At 44.4% G+C, this 17,353-nt stretch overlaps 1 protein-coding gene across 2 annotated transcripts in view; it reads left to right on the forward strand.

Annotated features, from left to right (window-relative positions):
* Positions 1-2,504: 2,504 nt before the first annotated feature.
* The window catches only part of HEATR3 (HEAT repeat containing 3), a 45,887-nt gene continuing 31,038 nt past the window's right edge, over positions 2,505-17,353 (forward strand). Inside the window, exons 1-7 of one of the 2 annotated variants that reach the window (XM_025371536.1) lie at positions 2,505-2,829; positions 2,925-3,097; positions 5,356-5,443; positions 6,764-6,876; positions 9,184-9,293; positions 13,074-13,214; positions 16,092-16,369. In XM_025371536.1, coding sequence (XP_025227321.1) covers positions 2,692-2,829; positions 2,925-3,097; positions 5,356-5,443; positions 6,764-6,876; positions 9,184-9,293; positions 13,074-13,214; positions 16,092-16,369 — 1,041 coding nt within the window. In that variant the 5' untranslated portion in view covers positions 2,505-2,691. The remainder of the gene's footprint in view (positions 2,830-2,924; positions 3,098-5,355; positions 5,444-6,763; positions 6,877-9,183; positions 9,294-13,073; positions 13,215-16,091; positions 16,370-17,353) is intronic. The other variant, XM_025371537.1, reaches the window with a different exon arrangement.

Consider the following 17,353-nt stretch of genomic DNA (forward strand, 5'->3'; position numbering starts at 1 on the left):
AAAAAACCCACCAACATGTATTTAGTGGCTCCAAGGTTGATTTTTTTTTTTTTTTTTTTTTTTGAGACGGAGTCTTGCTCTGTCACCCAAGCTGGAGTGCAGTGGTGCGATCTCGGCTCACTGCAACCTTTGCCTCCCAGGTTCAAGAGATTCTCCTGCCGGGCGCGGTGGCTCAAGCCTGTAATCCCAGCACTTTGGGAGGCCGAGACGGGCGGATCACGAGGTCAGGAGACGGAGACCATCCTGGCTAACACGGTGAAACCCTGTCTCTACTAAAAAAACACAAAAAACTAGCCGGGCGAGGTGGCGGGCGCCTGTAGTCCCAGCTACTCCGGAGGCTGAGGCAGGACAACTGCGTAAACCCGGGAGGCGGGGCTTGCAGTGAGCTGAGATCCGGCCACTGCACTCCAGCCTGGGCGACAGAGCGAGACTCCGTCTCAAAAAAAAAAAAAAAAAAAAGAGATTCTCCTGCCTCAGCCTCCAAGTAGCTGAGACTACAGGCACACACCACCACGCCTGGCTAATTTTTGTATTTTTAGTAGAGATGGGGTTTCATCATATTGGTCAGGCTGGTCTTGAACTCCTGACCTCAGGTGATCCACTCACCTCGGCCTCCCAAAGTGGTGGGTTTAACAGGTGTGAGCCACAGTGCCCAGCCCAAGACTGATCTTTGATAGGCCCAAATGCAACACGAGCTACACTTCTGTTACTCTCTAAAATTTGCCATAGTAATTAATGTTATTTCCTTTACTGGACAGTCAACTCTTTGACGGTAGGGTTGCCATGGAATGGAACTTTTCTCCAGTAGAATGTTGACTGGAGCCCGGGCGCGGTGGCTCATACCTGTAATACTAGCACTTTGGGAGGCTGAGGCGGGCAGATCATTTGAGATCAAGAGTTCGAGACCAGTCTGACCAACATGGTAAAACCCCGTCTCTACTGAAAAAAAAAAAAAAATAGCTGGGCATGGTGGCACATGCCTGTAATCTCAGCTACTTAGGAGGCTAAGGCAGGAGGATTGCTTGAACTCAGAGGCAGAGGTTACAATAAGCCCAGATGGCACCATTGCACTCCAGCCTGGACAATAGAGTGAGACTCTATGTCTTTTTTTTTTTTTTTTTTTTTTTTTGAGACGGAGTCTCGCTCTGTCGCCCAGGCTGGAGTGCAGTGGCCGGATCTCAGCTCACTGCAAGCTCCGCCTCCCGGGTTCAAGCCATTCTCCTGCCTCAGCCTCCCGAGTAGCTGGGACTACAGGCGCCCGCCACCTCGCCTGGCTAGTGTTTTGTATTTTTTAGTAGAGACGGGGTTTCACCATGTTAGCCAGGATGGTCTCGATCTCCTGACCTCGTGATCTGCCCGTCTCGGCCTCCCAAAGAGACTCTGTTTCAAAAACAAAAAGAAAAAAAAAGAAAGTTGACCCAAAGCTATACATATATTGAGTACTCACTCGTTACATGTCTAATTGTAAAGACCACCTAAGATTCTCCTGTACTTTTCCCTCTGCTTAGTATTTACCACAATTTACCACAAAGTTATTCGTATGATTATATATTCAACAGATCTCTCCCTGGACTGTAAACTCCATAAGGACAGGGAGAGAGGACAGGAACCAAATTGTCTTGATTATTGTTTTATTCCAATGCCCAGCACTGTACCTAGTACTCAACAAATATTTGCAAAAGAATCTTTGTTAAATACAAGTTTCCAAACATTTCCATAGTGCTTATTATCTGCCAGTCTCTGTTCTTAGCACCTTAAACATATGAACACATTTAGTTTTCGTAACAACTCCATGAGGTATATACTATCAATGTCCCCACTTCACTGATGAGGAAACTAAGGCAGGGAGATTAGGTTCTTAAGCGATTCTGTTTTAACAAATATAGACACACATTTGTTCCAAAACATTAACTGGTCTCTGTCTATGACAGGAGCTATGGGAGGTGCTGGGGACACAAAATAAAATCGTGGTTAATACTTTTTGAGTACCTACTATATGTCAGGCTTGGTGTTAGGCACTTTATAGAACTTTATGAACTTTACAGAACTTACAATATCCTTAATCACATTTGATTATTTGTACTCAGTGTTACTTACTGATTGCTTGCTTGATTGATTTATTGAGACAGGGTCTCGCTCTGTCGCCCAGTATGGAGTGCAGTAGCAGGATCACGGCTCACTGTAGCCTCAAACTCCTCGGGTCAAGTGATCTTCCCGCTTCAACCTCCCGAGTAGCTGGGACTACGCACACACGCCACTGTGCCCAGCTAATTTTTAATTTTTTGCGGGAGAAGGGTCGGGGGGGTGGAGTGTTTTCCTATGTTGCCCAAGATGGTCTCGAACTTCTGGCCTCAAGTGATCCTCCCGCCTGGGTCGGCGTTACTATTCTAGTCCAGCCTCCTACTTTCCCGGTAAACCCACAAGACTCCGCCCCTTTGCAGAAGCTGGCCCCGCCCATGCCCTCTCCCACGCCTGCGCGCTCCGCGCACCAGCCCCCTCCCCCCCCGCCCCGACCCCGACCCAGCAGACGACGCGCCGCGCGCCTGCGCACGGTTTCCCCATGTGTTCTCCAGCCGTCAGCAGGCCCAGCTGAGCAGCAGTCACGGACGTTGCTTGTCACCGGCGCGGCAGCCTCCACCGCCTGCTGTTGCCCTCCTCTCTCGGTGGTCTGTCAGCACAGCGCACGTCGCCATGGGTAAGAGCCGGACGAAGCGCTTCAAGCGACCTCAGTTCTCCCCTACGGGCGACTGTCAGGCCGAGGCGGCTGCGGCGGCGAATGGGACCGGAGGCGAGGAGGACGACGGGCCAGCGGCGGAGCTGCTGGAAAAGGTGAGGCGAGGGCTCCGCCGGGCCGGGAGAGCGAGACGAGGTTGCCCCGCGCGCGTGCGCACTGCTCTCCTTCTGACCCTCCTCGCTCTCCGCAGCTCCAGCACCCGAGCGCCGAGGTCCGCGAGTGCGCCTGCGCGGGGCTGGCCCGGCTGGTGCAGCAGCGGCCGGCACTCCCGGGCCTGGCGCGCCGAGACGCCGTGCGCCGCCTCGGGCCGCTGCTGCTGGACCCTAGCCTGGCCGTCAGGGAGACTGCAGCCGGCGCGCTGAGGTGAGCCGGGAAGGGTCCGGGGCGGTGCCCACTTCTAGCCTCCCCCGCGCCTGGGCTGCGGGCGGTCGTAGCGGTCAGCCAGCGCCTTCTGTGTGCCACCAGGCCCTGGCCCGGTCTCCCGTTTGCAGAGATTTGAAGCCAGTCTCCAGGCTCCAGAGAACCCCAGTATCCCCGAACCACACGCATCTCATCTGTCCACCTGGCTGCTTCACCTGCAGCGTCCACCTGCTCAAGCGTCACGCCTGCGCACGTTTTACCCTCTCCAAAAGCCCTCCTTAGGGTCCCTTGCTTGGATGAACTCTTCAATTCATGTGTCAGGAGTCGTTCTAGATGCAGGGAATTTTGAGCAGCCAAGACTGTTGAGCGAGATCTGTTGACAGCCAGGATCCCCTGTCTTGGCACAAGTCATGTTGATGGGGAGACAGACAGGAAGCTAGTAAAAAGGTAAAACATAATATTACATAGTGAGAATTGCTGTGGGAAAACGAGATGATGATGAGTTGGGGGTGGAAAGTTTGAATTGGGTGCTCTTGGGCCGGGCGCGGTGGCTCACGCCTGTAATCCCATTGCTTTGGGAGGCCAAGGAAGGAGGATCACTGGAGGCCAGGAGTCCAAGGTCAGTCTGGGCAACATAGCAAGACCCCGTCTCTAGAACAATTTTAAACAATTAGTCAGGCATGGTGGTGGGTGCCCTTTATCCCAGCTACTCAGTAGACTGGGGTGGGAGTATCGCTTCAGCCCAGGAGTTCGAGGCTGCAGTGAGGCATGATCACACCACTGCACTCCAGCCTGGGTGATAGAGCAAGACCCTGTGTCAAAAAAAAAAAAAAAAAAAGGTGCTCTTTAGATGGCTTGTGAACGGAGATCTGCAGGGTGAGAGAGCCAGGAGACATGGGAAAATAGGGGGAAGAGCATTTCCCACAAAGGGAGCAGCAGCAGCAAAGAAGCGAAGCAGCAGGCGGCTTGATGTGGTTAAAGAGCAGAGCGGGTAGGTAGGTGGCAGAAAAGAGCAGGGGTGGGTAATTACAGGAGGTGAGGCTGGAGAGAGAGATGAGCTGTACGATTGGTGTAGGGCTGAGGACTTAATCTAAGCAGGGAAGAGACATGCTGTAACTCACCTTTTGAGACGGCCACTCTGCTGGCTGTGCAGAGAATGGACTGCAGAGGGGGCAAGAGTAGAAGTTAGTATTTGTAGTTCTTGTAGCTCTGTCTCTACTTGTTATTTATATTTCATTCACTGATATAGCAAATATGTATAAAGTGCCTGTGTGCTAGACACTGAGCTAGGCTGTGGGCATGGGGTAATGAGCAAGGCAATGTCTCTCCTTAAGAAATCTTAAAGTTATTGAGGGAGACAAGCATTAACCAAACAGTTACGTAAGTGTATAATTACAATGAATGATAGTGACAAAGGATGCTACAGGAGGGTACAAACAAAGGGTTCAGGGAAGAAGACTCTGAGTGAGTGGTGCTGGAGGTGAGCTCTGAGGGATGAATGGGCATTCACCAGTTGATGGAGGGAAATAGACGCTCTTCTTCCTCTAGGGAAGAAACAGCATGTGGAAAGCCGTTCGCTTCCTCCCACAGCATACACAGGCTAGGGGATCCTGGCGGATTGTGAGGGCATCTTCTGACTATCTCTATATCCTTAGGTACTAGCACAGTGCTGTGTACTCGGAAGTCATGTCTTTCCAATTAAATTTACCCAGGGCTGCTTTAGGGGGTATCATTCTCAGTAGCCCCACCTTGCTGCCCTTGCAGTTCACTTTTTCTTTTTTTTTTTTTCTTGTTTTAGAAGCAGGGTCTCCCTATGTTGCCCAGGCTGGTCTTGAACTCCTGAGCTCAAGTAATCCTCCCACCTAGGCCTCCCAAAGTGCTGGGATTACAGGTGTGAGCTACAGCACCTAGCCTTGCCCTTGTAGTCTTGATTCCAAGAAAAGGTCCCTTCATACATGATGTGATTTATTCACATGGGAAAAGTCTCCCCACTTCCCTTCTTGTAGCCATGTACCTGTATACTGTCTCAAACCTCAGAACTAAGTTGTTATATGACAGCGTCATCTGTTTATATCTTGTAGAACAAAGATCGGAACAGAACAGGTGGAAATCTCTGGATTGGTTCTGCAGCATATGACAGAAACAATAAGCTATTTCCTCTGAGAAACCTTAAATATGGCTAAAAATAGAAATGTGAGAGGGTAGAAGTGTTCTGTGACATGTGATGTGGAAGTAAAACATGTTTTAAATTTCTTGTGTAGAAATCTCAGTGCTTGTGGAGGTTTTGAAGTTTGTGATGACATGGTGACTAAGGATATCATGACCCCTCTGGTTGTGCTGCTAAAAGAGGTATGCAGTTTTTACAATATCTTGATGGTAGCTTTTGGGATGCAAACTTAGAGTTTTTGTATTACTTTGGTGTTAGTGACTTTGTGTTCTATGTAAACATCCTGTGGAAATTTCATTCCTTTTCCTGGAAACACCAATCTACTCTCTTAATTGATACTAATCTCTATTATTTTGTAGCTTTATTTGTATGATAGTTAGAAAAGACCTGCCTAAAACTGTACAGACTCACTCCTTTAGATGTTAAACTTCTTACAATAAAAATAATTAGTGTTTAGTCATTGCTTATTTATGTGCCAGGTATTATTTTCTTATTTTGGATATTATATAATTTAATCCTCACAGTATCCTATGAGGCAGGTATTATTCCCATTTTACAGATGACAAAGCCGAGGCACAGACATTAGGAACTTGTGAAGATTACAGTAAGTTCTTGTGTTTGATCTCATTCCAGTCTTATTGCATGACATAGTTAAGAGGTTAAGGAGCTTTCTCTCTGGAGTGCCTCTGGTCCGCTATTCTGTATTGATGGGTAATTTTCAGTTAAGGCTACATAAAGCATATCCAGTTTTGATGAGAGGCATCAGTCGTTTTAGAGCAGTGATTCTCAACTGGGTATGATCTTGCTTCACAGGGCACAACTGGCAATGTCTGGAGACATTGGTTGTTACAGAGCTTGTGGGGTAAAAGTTGCTACTGGCATCCAGTGGGTAGAGGCCAGGGATGCTGCTAAACATCCCCAAATGAACATGATAGCCCTTCCTTCCCCAACAAAGAATTTTCTGGTGGAGAATTTCAGTAGTACCTGGATTGAGAAACCTTGCTTTAGAGTGTCTCCTGGTCTGTACTAGAGGGGCTTAAGAGTACCAGCTTTGGAGCCAAATGCTGGGGCCTGAATCCCAGCTTCACCACATGCTAATCTAACACCTTCAGCAGCCTCTCTGTACCTCACTTTCCCATTTGCAGCTGGAGATTGGCGATAATAATAGTCATCCTACCTCATAGGTTTATTGTTTGGATTAAATGATTTGATACATGTAAAAAGCTTAGAATAGTACCTTAGAAGGTGCTATGTAATAAAAAAAACGGAAGGCGCTAGGTAGAAGCTCTTATTTCATCTTTCGTTGCCTTCTTACTGTCCTTTATTACATTTATTAGGTAAAATACTTTGTATTGATTTTGTACTACTGCTTGTAAGGATTCGATTGACTTGTTAACCACGGTAATTTCTGATGTCTAGCCTTTGTGTTTCATCACCATCATTACCCTATTTGTTTAATTCTTCTTTGGAACCAGGGTGCTAATCATGATATTTGGTTACAGTGTAGTGCTGGACTGGATTCAAATGAGATGTCCCTGCAGGAGAAAAAAGATCAGAACAGAAATTCTGTTGAGAACATAGCCAATGAGGCTGTGAACGTGCTGTGGAATATATGGTAAGATGCCTTCCAAACACAGCCTCCTGCTATAGCAGTACCCAGGCTGCTATTCTCTGTTATACTGCATGGGAATCTGTGTTCCCCTTAGTAGGCCTGTTAATCTGGGATGTTAAGACTTGGTAGGAGCCGGACGTGGTGGCTCATGCCTGTAATCCCAGCACTTTGGGAGGCCGAGGCGGGTGGATCACTTGAGGTCAGGAGTTTGAGGCCAACACTGTGAAACCCTGTCTCTACCAAAACTATAAAAAAATTAGCCGAGTGTGGTGGCACATGCCCGTAATCCCAGCTACTCAGAAGGCTGAGGCAGGAGAATCGCTTGAACCCTGGAGGCAGAGCTTGCAGTGAGCCAAGATCATGCCACTGCACTCCAGCCTGGGTGACAGAGCGAAACTCCATCTCAAAAAAAAAAAAAAAAAGACTTGGTAGGAGGTAGGATCAGGTGACCTAAGATCGACCCTCCTCCCCAATCTCTTTCCTCGTTGCATCACTGCATCTTTTGTTTTACGGCTTTCCTCTCCAGTCATTGCACCTGACAAAAAATAGGAGGACTCATGACCACTATCACCTGTGGCTCCTCCTTTCCCATGACTTCCTGCACACCCTGAGAAAAATTTGTCTTTAAGCTGGTCAGGCCCAGATGCAGGTGCAGCTTTGGTTTGGCCTCTAGACTAAGATGGGGACCACAGACCTTGGCTGGTGCTTTTCTTCCTCTCCCCTGGCGGTTACCGTCTGAGTAGGAAGTGGATGCCTAAGAAGAGCTCCCTTGGCCCCTTGAGGAAGAAGGCCACTCTCCATTCTGTGATTGTAGCAGTGGTGAGGGTGGAGTGGACTTGCTATTAGGAATGGAAATGGCTAGAAACCCAACCTGGATTTACTTTTTTCTGCCCCATTTTATGTCCCACATTTCTAGCAAGACTGGGTCACAGTTTCTTATCTTCAGTCAGCAGCAATTACAGTGGCTGACCTAAAAGCACAGATGTTTCTTAGCATACAAGATTAAATTGGATCCTGAAATGCCTATGTAGCAATCTGACCTTGCCTGTGATTTCATTTTACTGAATGCATTCCACCAGAAATATTAGAGAGATCAGATCTGAGGAAATGGCATTTGAGCAAAAACTGATGGGTGCTGTTTTTCTGTGCACCAGATAACTTTGAGTCAGAAATCGTTGCATTTGGAAATTTTTTAAAAATTTCCTTGAAAAGAATCTGAATATATCTCCAAGGTGATTTCTCTTTTCTGAATACCTGTGAGCCCTGTATGTATCACTGAGTTACTTTTAACATTCTTGTTTCATAATTTATATTTCAAATTATCTTTACACACGTATGGCTTATCTTCCTGACTAGACAGTGGTCTCCTTCATGCTACCGTAACTAGATAGGTAGGTAGGTAGGTAGGTAGATAGAAGATATGAAATATTTTTCATCACATAACAGATTTAGTTTAATAATTTAGTCAGCTCTGTTAGCTCTTAGCATGTCATGTGTGTATGTTGTATGTATGGAGGAAACACACAACATGGATATTTCCTCTGGAAACATGGATACAATTATTATAATTAGCCTTGTTTACTCATATTTAATGTGTTTGCTTATTCATAACACTGATAGCGGTCTGAGTTTTTTATTAAAAGGTAGTATAATTTAAAAAATACTTACTGTAATTTATTGTAGACTGCAAATTCTGCTTGATGAAATTATGATTGCACTCTAAAAGGCTTGAATAAAATATAATTTTATTTTCCTTTAAATTTGTGTTTTTGTTAATGTTCTAAAATATAGTAGGTTAAAAAAATATAAATTTGTGTTTTTGTGTGATAAGTATAGAGGCCTTTTATCCTCCTTTAACTTGTTATTGTTGTGGTATAGAGGGAAGAAAAAAACAGTAGGCTGGACCCAGGGAACCTAGGTACTGGGCCTGGCTCTACCGCTGACAAAATATTTGCTCTCTAATGGGCCACATTACCGCTTGGGTCCTGGGTCTTTGCATTTATAAAATGGGGAGTTGAATTAAACGATTTACAAGATCTCTTCCAGCTTTAACCTTCTATAAGGAAACTGGCATCATGGCAAAGAGATTGATGAAAAGGTCCCACTGTGATAGAGATAAAATATAGATAGCCAGTTCTCATGTATAGTGAATGTGAATGGGTGTTAGTTCCTTCATCGATAAAAATGGTGGGTGTTTGATTCCAACTCCTTGGTTTATAAAGCCTGATTTGTTTTTTTATGGATTGCTATGGTTGATTTCCTACTGTTAAAATGTGAATAGTAAAACTTTTTTTTCCCCCTTCAATTTAGTGAATGCAGTAGTAGAGCAGTGTCTATATTCAACAAAGAAGGGTGTTTGGAGATTGTGTTAAAGTATTTAAGTAGGTTTCCTACCAATGTTGACCTGGCTATTTCAGTAGGTAAGTGAAGAAAAGGTGATGACTTATTAAGAATGTGTAGCCTTGTTCAAAAATTTTCATGCAGCTTTAGTATGTTTATTCCACTGGAGTGATTTTTTTTCTCATTGTATGTGAATGTGTAGCGCAGCACCTGTTTTTTCTGGGTCTTCTTAAATCTGTGATTAATATTAATTCTTTACCTGCTCATTCAATTTTTCTGCTTTTGGCTCTGAAAGGGAGAAAGGTAATTATGTGAAGATATGTGGTTTCTGGCCTGTTTTCATTCTTAGCAGCCTTTATTAATTCTTAAAGTTTTCATCTCCATTTACTAAGAAACAGTAACCCACAACTACCAGGTCTTTAAGCCAGTTAATTGGAATCTAAACTTACTTAAATGTGTTATGCTACTATCTCATACTTCTGGCAGAAAACTGACGGCCTGAGTTTTGTTGAGAGAGAAAGAGAAAAAGAAGTGATTGAAATTCCACTTAGGCCTGCGTGCCTTCCATGAGACAGGGAAGGCAAAGTCCACCAACTTCAGTGGCCTTGGCTGCCTTGCCTTCTCTTTTTTTTTTTTTTTTTTTTTTTTTGAGACGGAGTCTTCACTTTGTCGCCCAGGCTGGAGTGCAGTGGCACCATCTCGGCTCACTGCAAGCTCCGCCTCCCGGGTTCGCGCCATTCTCCTGCCTCAGCCTCCCGAGTAGCTGGGACTACAGGCGCCCGCCACCGCGCCCGGCTAATTTTTTGTATTTTAGTAGAGACGGGGTTTCACCGTGTTAGCCAGGATGGTCTCGATCTCCTGACCTCGTGATCCGCCCGCCTCAGCCTCCCAAAGTGCAGGGATTACAGGCGTGAGCCACCGCGCCCGGCGGGCCTTCTCTTTATTGGACTGAGGAGCCACTGGGGACCCTCAGCTCAATGGCAGCAGGCAGAAACCAGAGGATGGGCAGCTCAGCAGAATGCTGGGTGGGAGTGGAGAAACAATTGAGGGAGAGCATTTCTTTTCTCCCCATCATTATGGCAGGTGTCCAGCTGTCCCTTTGTGGAACTGCATTTCTTTTTTTTTTTTTTTTTTTTTTTTTTTTTTGAGACGGAGTTTCGCTCTGCGTACAGTGGCCGGCTCTCAGCTCACTGCAAGCTCCGCCTCCCGGATTTACGCCATTCTCCTGCCTCAGCCTCCCGAGTAGCTGGGACTACAGGCGCCCGCCACCTCGCCCGGCTAGTTTTTTTTTTGCATTTTTTAGTAGAGACGGGGTTTCACCGTGTTAGCCAGGATGGTCTCGATCTCCTGACCTTATGATCCGCCCGTCTCGGCCTCCCAAAGTGCTGGGATTACAGGCTTGAGCCACCGCGCCCGGCCGGAACTGCATTTCTTCTGAGGAGGAAGAAGTGTATTCCCCTGACTGCTGTTTCTCTTGACTCTAATGGATATTTTTAAGAGAACAGAATTGGGGGAAAATAGTAGAATAAATACTACTGAGAAAATTTTAAAAATCATTTCTCCGAATGGAATCTTGGTGGGTTTGGGGAGCTGTGAGTAAATGGGGATTTTAAAAACAATTCAGCCATTTTTAGGAATTTGGTAGGTGACTTAATCTCAGAGGACAGTTTTTGTTACAATAAGAGAATTTCAGGAAAGTTAGTTCATATGTTTTAAAAGAAAAACCACTTCTATTTTTCTGCCTTTAGTCTTACAGATTTATTTCTATTTTTAGCTTTTCTTCCCCTTAATGAGCATTTTTGAAATGGATTAGAATAAAGTCATTTTGCATTGCATAATAGTGTTTTCCTTCTGCATGTAGCTAGATTAATGATTTTTAAAATACATTATTACTTTTACTTCTAAAGTCAAGCAATGCTTACATATAGTAAAATGAACTACAAGATTCCGTCCCATCTATTCATATAACTTTTTTTGAACTTGTATGGTAGCAATCATGGCTGTTAGCTAAAGTAAATTAGTTTCTTAATGACAAAGATACTACATTTGAATATATGTACAGAAATGCATATATATGGATTTCTATGTAAATATATTGTCGATCACAGCAGTAACATGCATTTTAAGTAATTTTGATGGGCGTGATTTAATATTTTACAGGTCTTAATTTGCTCATACTTTTATATAAACTACTTTTTTTCTTCAAGAATTATTGCTCCACCAGAAATAACCCTAACTTTGAAGGTCATGATAAATTTAAAGGAAGCCAGACATCCCAAAACCTAGGACTGTTTGCTACTGGTCCTTGATAAGTACATAAATTGAGGGTAAATTTTTTTTTTTTTTTTTTGGTGATGGAGTCTCGCTCTGTCACCCAGGCTGGAGCGCAGCAGTGCGATCTCGGCTCATTGCAAGCTCTGCCTCCCGGGTTCACGCCATTCTCCTGCCTCAGCCTCCCAAGTAGCTGGGACCTACAGGCGCCCGCCACCACGCCTGGCTAATTTTTTGTATTTTCAGTAGAGACGGGGTTTCACTGTGTTAGCCAGGCTGGTCTCGATCTCCTGACTTTGTGATCCGCCTGCCTCGGCCTCCCAAAGTGCTGGGATTACAGGCGTGAGCCACCACGCCTGGCCTTTTTTTTTGAGACGGAGTCTCAGATCTGTCACCCAGGCTGGAGTGCAGTGGCACAATCTCGACTTACTGCAACCTCCGCCTCCAGGGTTCAAGCTATCCTCTTGCCTCAGCCTCCCAAGTAGCTGGGATTTCAGGCATGCATCACCATGCCTAGCTAATTTTTGTATTTTTAGTAGAAATGGGGTTTTGCCATGTTAGCCAAGCTGGTCTGCAACTCCTGACCTCAGGTGATCCTCCTGCCTCGGCCTCCCAAAGTGCTAGGATTACGGGCATGAGCTACCACGCCCGGCCTGAGGATAAGCTTTTATAAACATTTATAGTAACGACATTGCTACATTTAAGAGTCTTTTTAGGCCGGGCATGGTGGCTCCCACCTGTAATCCTAACGCTTTGGGAGGCCAAGGCGGGCGGATCACGAGGTCAGGAGATTGAGACCATCCTGGCTAACAAGATGAAACCACGTCTCTAGTAAAAATACAAAAAATTAGCTGGGCATGGTGGCAGGCATCTGTAGTCCCAGCTACTCAGGAGGCTGAGGCAGGAGAATGGTATGAACCCAGGAGGCAGAGCTTTCAGCAAGCCGAGGTTGTGCCACTGCACTCCAGCCTAGGCGACACAGTGAGACTCCGTCTCAAAAAAAAAAAAAAAGAGTCTTTGTAATTGTAATTTGTAAAAAAAAAGTGTAGATCTGGCTGAATGTGGTGGCTCATGCCTGTAATCTCAGCATTTTGAGGAGCCGAAATGGACAGATCGCTTGAGACCAGGAGTTCCAGACCAGCCTGGCCTTCATGGTGAAATTGTCTCTACTAAAAATGTAGAAATTAGCCAGGCATTGTGGCGCACGCCTTTAATCCCAGTTACCTGAGAAGCTGAGGCACAGGAATTGTTTGAACCTAGGAGGCGGAGGTTGCAGTGAGCTGAGATGCGCCACTACACTCCAGCCTGGGTGACAGGGCAAGGCTGTCTCAAAAAAAAAAAAAAAAAAAAAAGTATACATCTGTTCAGCATTAGAAATTTAAAAAGAAAAGAAATGTCTTTTCCAGCACTAATAGTTTGGGAAGCCTCATTTGTGCATATCACCCTGAGATAAAGCATATATATTCTACAAAAGCTATGTGTATCTAATGAAGTGGTAACGATACAACGTTTTCTTGATGAATTATACTGGTATAAATTATCCAAAGCAGAATTCATTTGTTTCTAAATATTTATGTTTTGCCTTATAGCATATTGTTTGCAGACAGTGACTGAGGATAACCCAGAGCTGCTGAAGTCTTTCAGTGCTACAGCATTGAACGTGCTGGAATCAGCACTGCTTTCTCCTGTTAGTTCCATGGAATCCCTTCTATTGAAGACATTGGTAGCAGGTAAAATTTAGCCTTATGGCATAGTATATTGTTTTAGTAGCTTTTGATATGGATGTGTGGCGGCAAAATTTAGTCATTCATTTCAACACATCAGGTCTTCTGTGCTTTTATCTGTTGTGAAAATTTTAATATTTGAGAAGAGACCCTTACTTCAAGCAGTTGTCTGTAGTTGTGAAGCCTTGTGGAATAGATTTGTTTTGAATTTAACAAACTACTGTTAACCTGATAAAGAGACACTGTTGTCAGGATCCCCACTTATTTATGAACCAGTGATTTCAGAAATTGACCACTTAGTTTTCCGTAAGTTTTTTTTTTTTTTCCACCAACTCTTTTCTCTCCAGAATCTCTGAATACAGAAGTAAGAAATTATCTGAAGGTCTGTTTAGTATGTACTTTATTTAGTTTCTGTATCTATTTTCTTCTTGCCCTTTGGCCTTACAGAGATAATTTATATTGAGAGGGTTTTTTTTTTTGTTTTTTTGGGGTTTTTTAAAAATTTTTTATTGTTTTGAGATGGAGTCTGGCTCTCTCACCCAGGTTGGAGTGCAGTGGCTGGCTCTGCAACCTCATCTCCGAGGTTCAAGTGATTCTCATGCCTCAGCCTCCCGAGTAGCTGGGATTACAAGCATGCGCCACCATGTCCAGCTTATTTCTGTATTTTTGATAGAGACAGGGTTTTACCATGTTGGCCAGGCTGGTCTTGAGATCGGGACCTCAGGTGATTTGCCCACCTTGACCTCTTAAAGTGCTGGGATTACAGGTATGAGCCACTGTGCCTGGCCTGTTTTTTTTATTTTAATAGTGGTAAATGCACATGAAATTTACCGTCTTAATCATTTTGGGTTTTCTTGAGACAGAGTCCTCCTCTGTTGCCCAGGCAGGAGTGCTGTGGTGCGATCTTGGCTCACTGCAGCCTCCACCTCCTGGGCTCAAGTGATCTTCCCATCTCAGCCTCCCAAGCAGCTGGGACTACAGGTGCATGCCACCAGGCCCATTTAATTTTTTTTTTTTTTTTTTTTTTTTTTTTTGAGACGAACTCTCACTCTGTCACCCAGGCTGGAACGCATTGGTGCAAGCTCAGCTTACTGCAGTCTCTGCCTCCTGAGTTCAAGCGATTCTCCTGCCTCAGCCTCGTGAGTAGCTGGGACTACAGGCGCCTGCCACCACGCCCGGCTGATTTTTTGTATTTTTTTAGTAGAGACGGGGTTTCACCTTGTTAGCCAGGATGGTCTCGATCTCCTGACCTCGTGATCCGCCTGCCTCGGCCTCCCAAAGTGCTGGGATCACAGGCGTGAGCCACCACGCCCGGCCTAATTTTTTTATTTTTTAATAGAGATGGGGTTTCACCATGTTGACCAGGCTGGTCTCAAACTCCTGACCTAAAGTGATTGGCCCATCTCGACCTCCCTGTGCTGGGATTACAGGCATGAACCACAGTGCCCAGCCACAGTTAATTCTTTGTATTTTTTTTTAGAGATGACATCTCACCACGTTGCCTACACTGGTGTCAAACTCCTGAGCTCTTAAAATATGCCCACCTTGACCTCCCAAAGCGCTGGAATTACAGGCATGAGCCACTGCACCCAGCCTTTAATTGTTTTTAAATGTATAATTTAGTGGTGTAAAGTACATTCATATTGTTGTGCAATAAAAATCCGGAACTTTTTTCCATCTTGCAAAACTGAAACTGTACCCTTTAGACACAATTTTTCCCATTTTCCCTTCCCCCAGCTGCTGTCAGCCACCATTCCTTGACTACTCTAAATACCTTATAGAAGTGGAATTATACAGAATTTGTCTTTCTGTGATTGGCTTATTTCTTTTTGCATAGTGGCCTCAAGGTTCATCCATGTTGTAGCATGTGTCAGAAATTCCTTCCTTTTTAATGCTGAATAATATTGCCTTGTAGGTATAATACCACATTTTGTTGATCTGTTCATCTGTTGATAGACACTTGGGTTACTTCTACAACTTAGCTATTGTGAATATGGCTGCTGTGAAAGTGGATGTAATTTTTTTTTTTTTTTTTTTTTTTTTTGAGACAGAGTCTCGCTGTGTTAACCAGGCTGGAGTGCAGTGGCAAGATCTCTGCTCACTGCAACCTCTGCCTCCTGGGTTCAAGTGATTCTCGTGCCTCAGCCACCCAAGTAGCTGGGATTACAAGCGCCCACCACCATGCCTGGCTGATTTTTGTATTTTTAGTAGAGATGGAGTCTCACCATGTTGGCTAGACTTATCTCGAACTCCTGACCTCAAGTGATCCTCCCACCTTGGCCTCCCAAAGTGTTGGGATTACAGGGTGAGCCACTGCACCTCGCAAAAATGGATGTAATCTGTTCAAGTCCCTGCTTTCAGTTCTTTTGGGTGTATAGCCAGGAGGTGTTTTTATTTTTGTAGTAACTTAAAAAAAAATTACTCTGACTACTTAATGATAGCTCCTGTTCTTTTTTGATAATCAAAAAACTAAGAACCTGTTCTCATGTTTGTATGTGAGACCGACGTTGGAATTTTAGTACATTCCATTCCACTCATGGAATATAAGAAGCTGCTGAGGAGAGCAGCTTAGGTTACAACTAGAGAAAGTGAAGCCACTCACTTTGTCATTTTAAAAGAAACTTGATGAGTGTTCTCTGGGTCTGCTGATAATGCAGTGTATCAGAGAAAGGCATTGTGTGCCAAGAAAGGAAGATGATTGTGCAGGGTTATAACTAAGGGCACTGCCTCAGTGCAGAACTCATTGACATTTAATAAATAATGAACAAAGGCAGTGGGGCTGAGATTTTTTGAAATTACACTGGCCTTAAAAGTCTTGCGAAAATTTAAACTTAATAAAATATTTCACAGGCATTTCTTCTCCTTATGCTTATTTTTTCCCAGGCACAATTTGGAATCTAAAGGACATTATTCCATGCAAGAGTCAAGCAGAAATCATAAATGCCTTACTAAAGATCTTATCTGAAGTTTTGGGAATGGATGCTGGTGAAACAGTTATTCAAATGAAAGAGACTGAAACGCAAAGGTTAAAAACTGCTGCAGAGGCTGAGGAAATATTAGAGAACACTAATGGGGATGATTTGATTGAAGATGATGAAATGGAAGGAATTTCTCATAAGAGAAAAGTCAGAAGGAAAACTTTTGTTTCAGATTTACTTCCGGTAAGTCAGGTTGATGTTCTCAAATATGGATTAATACAGCTGTTTTATTTTTCCAGCAGTTATCCTTGGCTTTGCAGAAAAATATTATAGCAAAGTTAGCTATAAAGGGCGTTTCGGCAAAAATGAGTCGTATTTTCCTGTTGATTCTCTTTATGTCATTAAAAATCTCCTAAAGGGGGAAAAGTCTTTTATCTAACGTGATAGTTTTATACACAGGAGAAGATTTCAGAGATGAGATAAACCTATCCTTTTGGAACACTTTAGAAATAGATGATCATCTTTGTAACTCTTGCATCTCCACACTTGTGTTACATACTGTCTGCCAGACTGTCTTCAGACTAAAGGAATTTGTACTTTGCCTGAATTGTCCCTTGCATTCTCGCCTCTTATTTTAGTATTTAGCCTTATCAAGGTGGCAAACCAAATCTTCACTTATCCACTACTGATCCGCAGAGGTTGGGTGACTGTGAGATGAATGATGGTTTGTAGTTTTCTTGGAGTGGGTGATGGTGGCATAATTGTGCTGGTGGTGTGATATTGCAGTAAAGGGGAGCAATCTGGGGTGCAGGAAGCATTTCAGCTGACAGTCTGCAGAGAGAGAGCCGTATTTGGGGAGAACACTTTGTTAAGGAGGAGAGCAAATAGGAAAACAGGGAACACAGTGACTGAGGCTTTATTCATTCAGGTTCACATTTACTGTGCTCCTAATGTATGCCAGGCACTGTGCTAGACACAGGTCATAAAAAGATAAGTTTAAGATGTAATTTCCAGCCTTCAGGAACTTCCTCCGTGTTGGGAAGACAGACACATAAAACCATGGCTCTAAGGCCTGTGCCGAGAACAGTGCTGTGGCCCTGCACAGATTTCTAAGGGAATGGTATCTGTAGAGTAGGCCCTTGTGACTCAGCCTTTATGGGAGAGCTAAGGAAGAGGCTGCCAGAGAGAGCCTTTTGGACACAACATCTGGGGCGTCATAAAGGAGGG

The sequence above is a fragment of the Theropithecus gelada genome, chromosome 20 (assembly GCF_003255815.1).
Source record: "Theropithecus gelada isolate Dixy chromosome 20, Tgel_1.0, whole genome shotgun sequence".
Classification (NCBI taxonomy): Eukaryota; Metazoa; Chordata; class Mammalia; order Primates; family Cercopithecidae; genus Theropithecus; species Theropithecus gelada.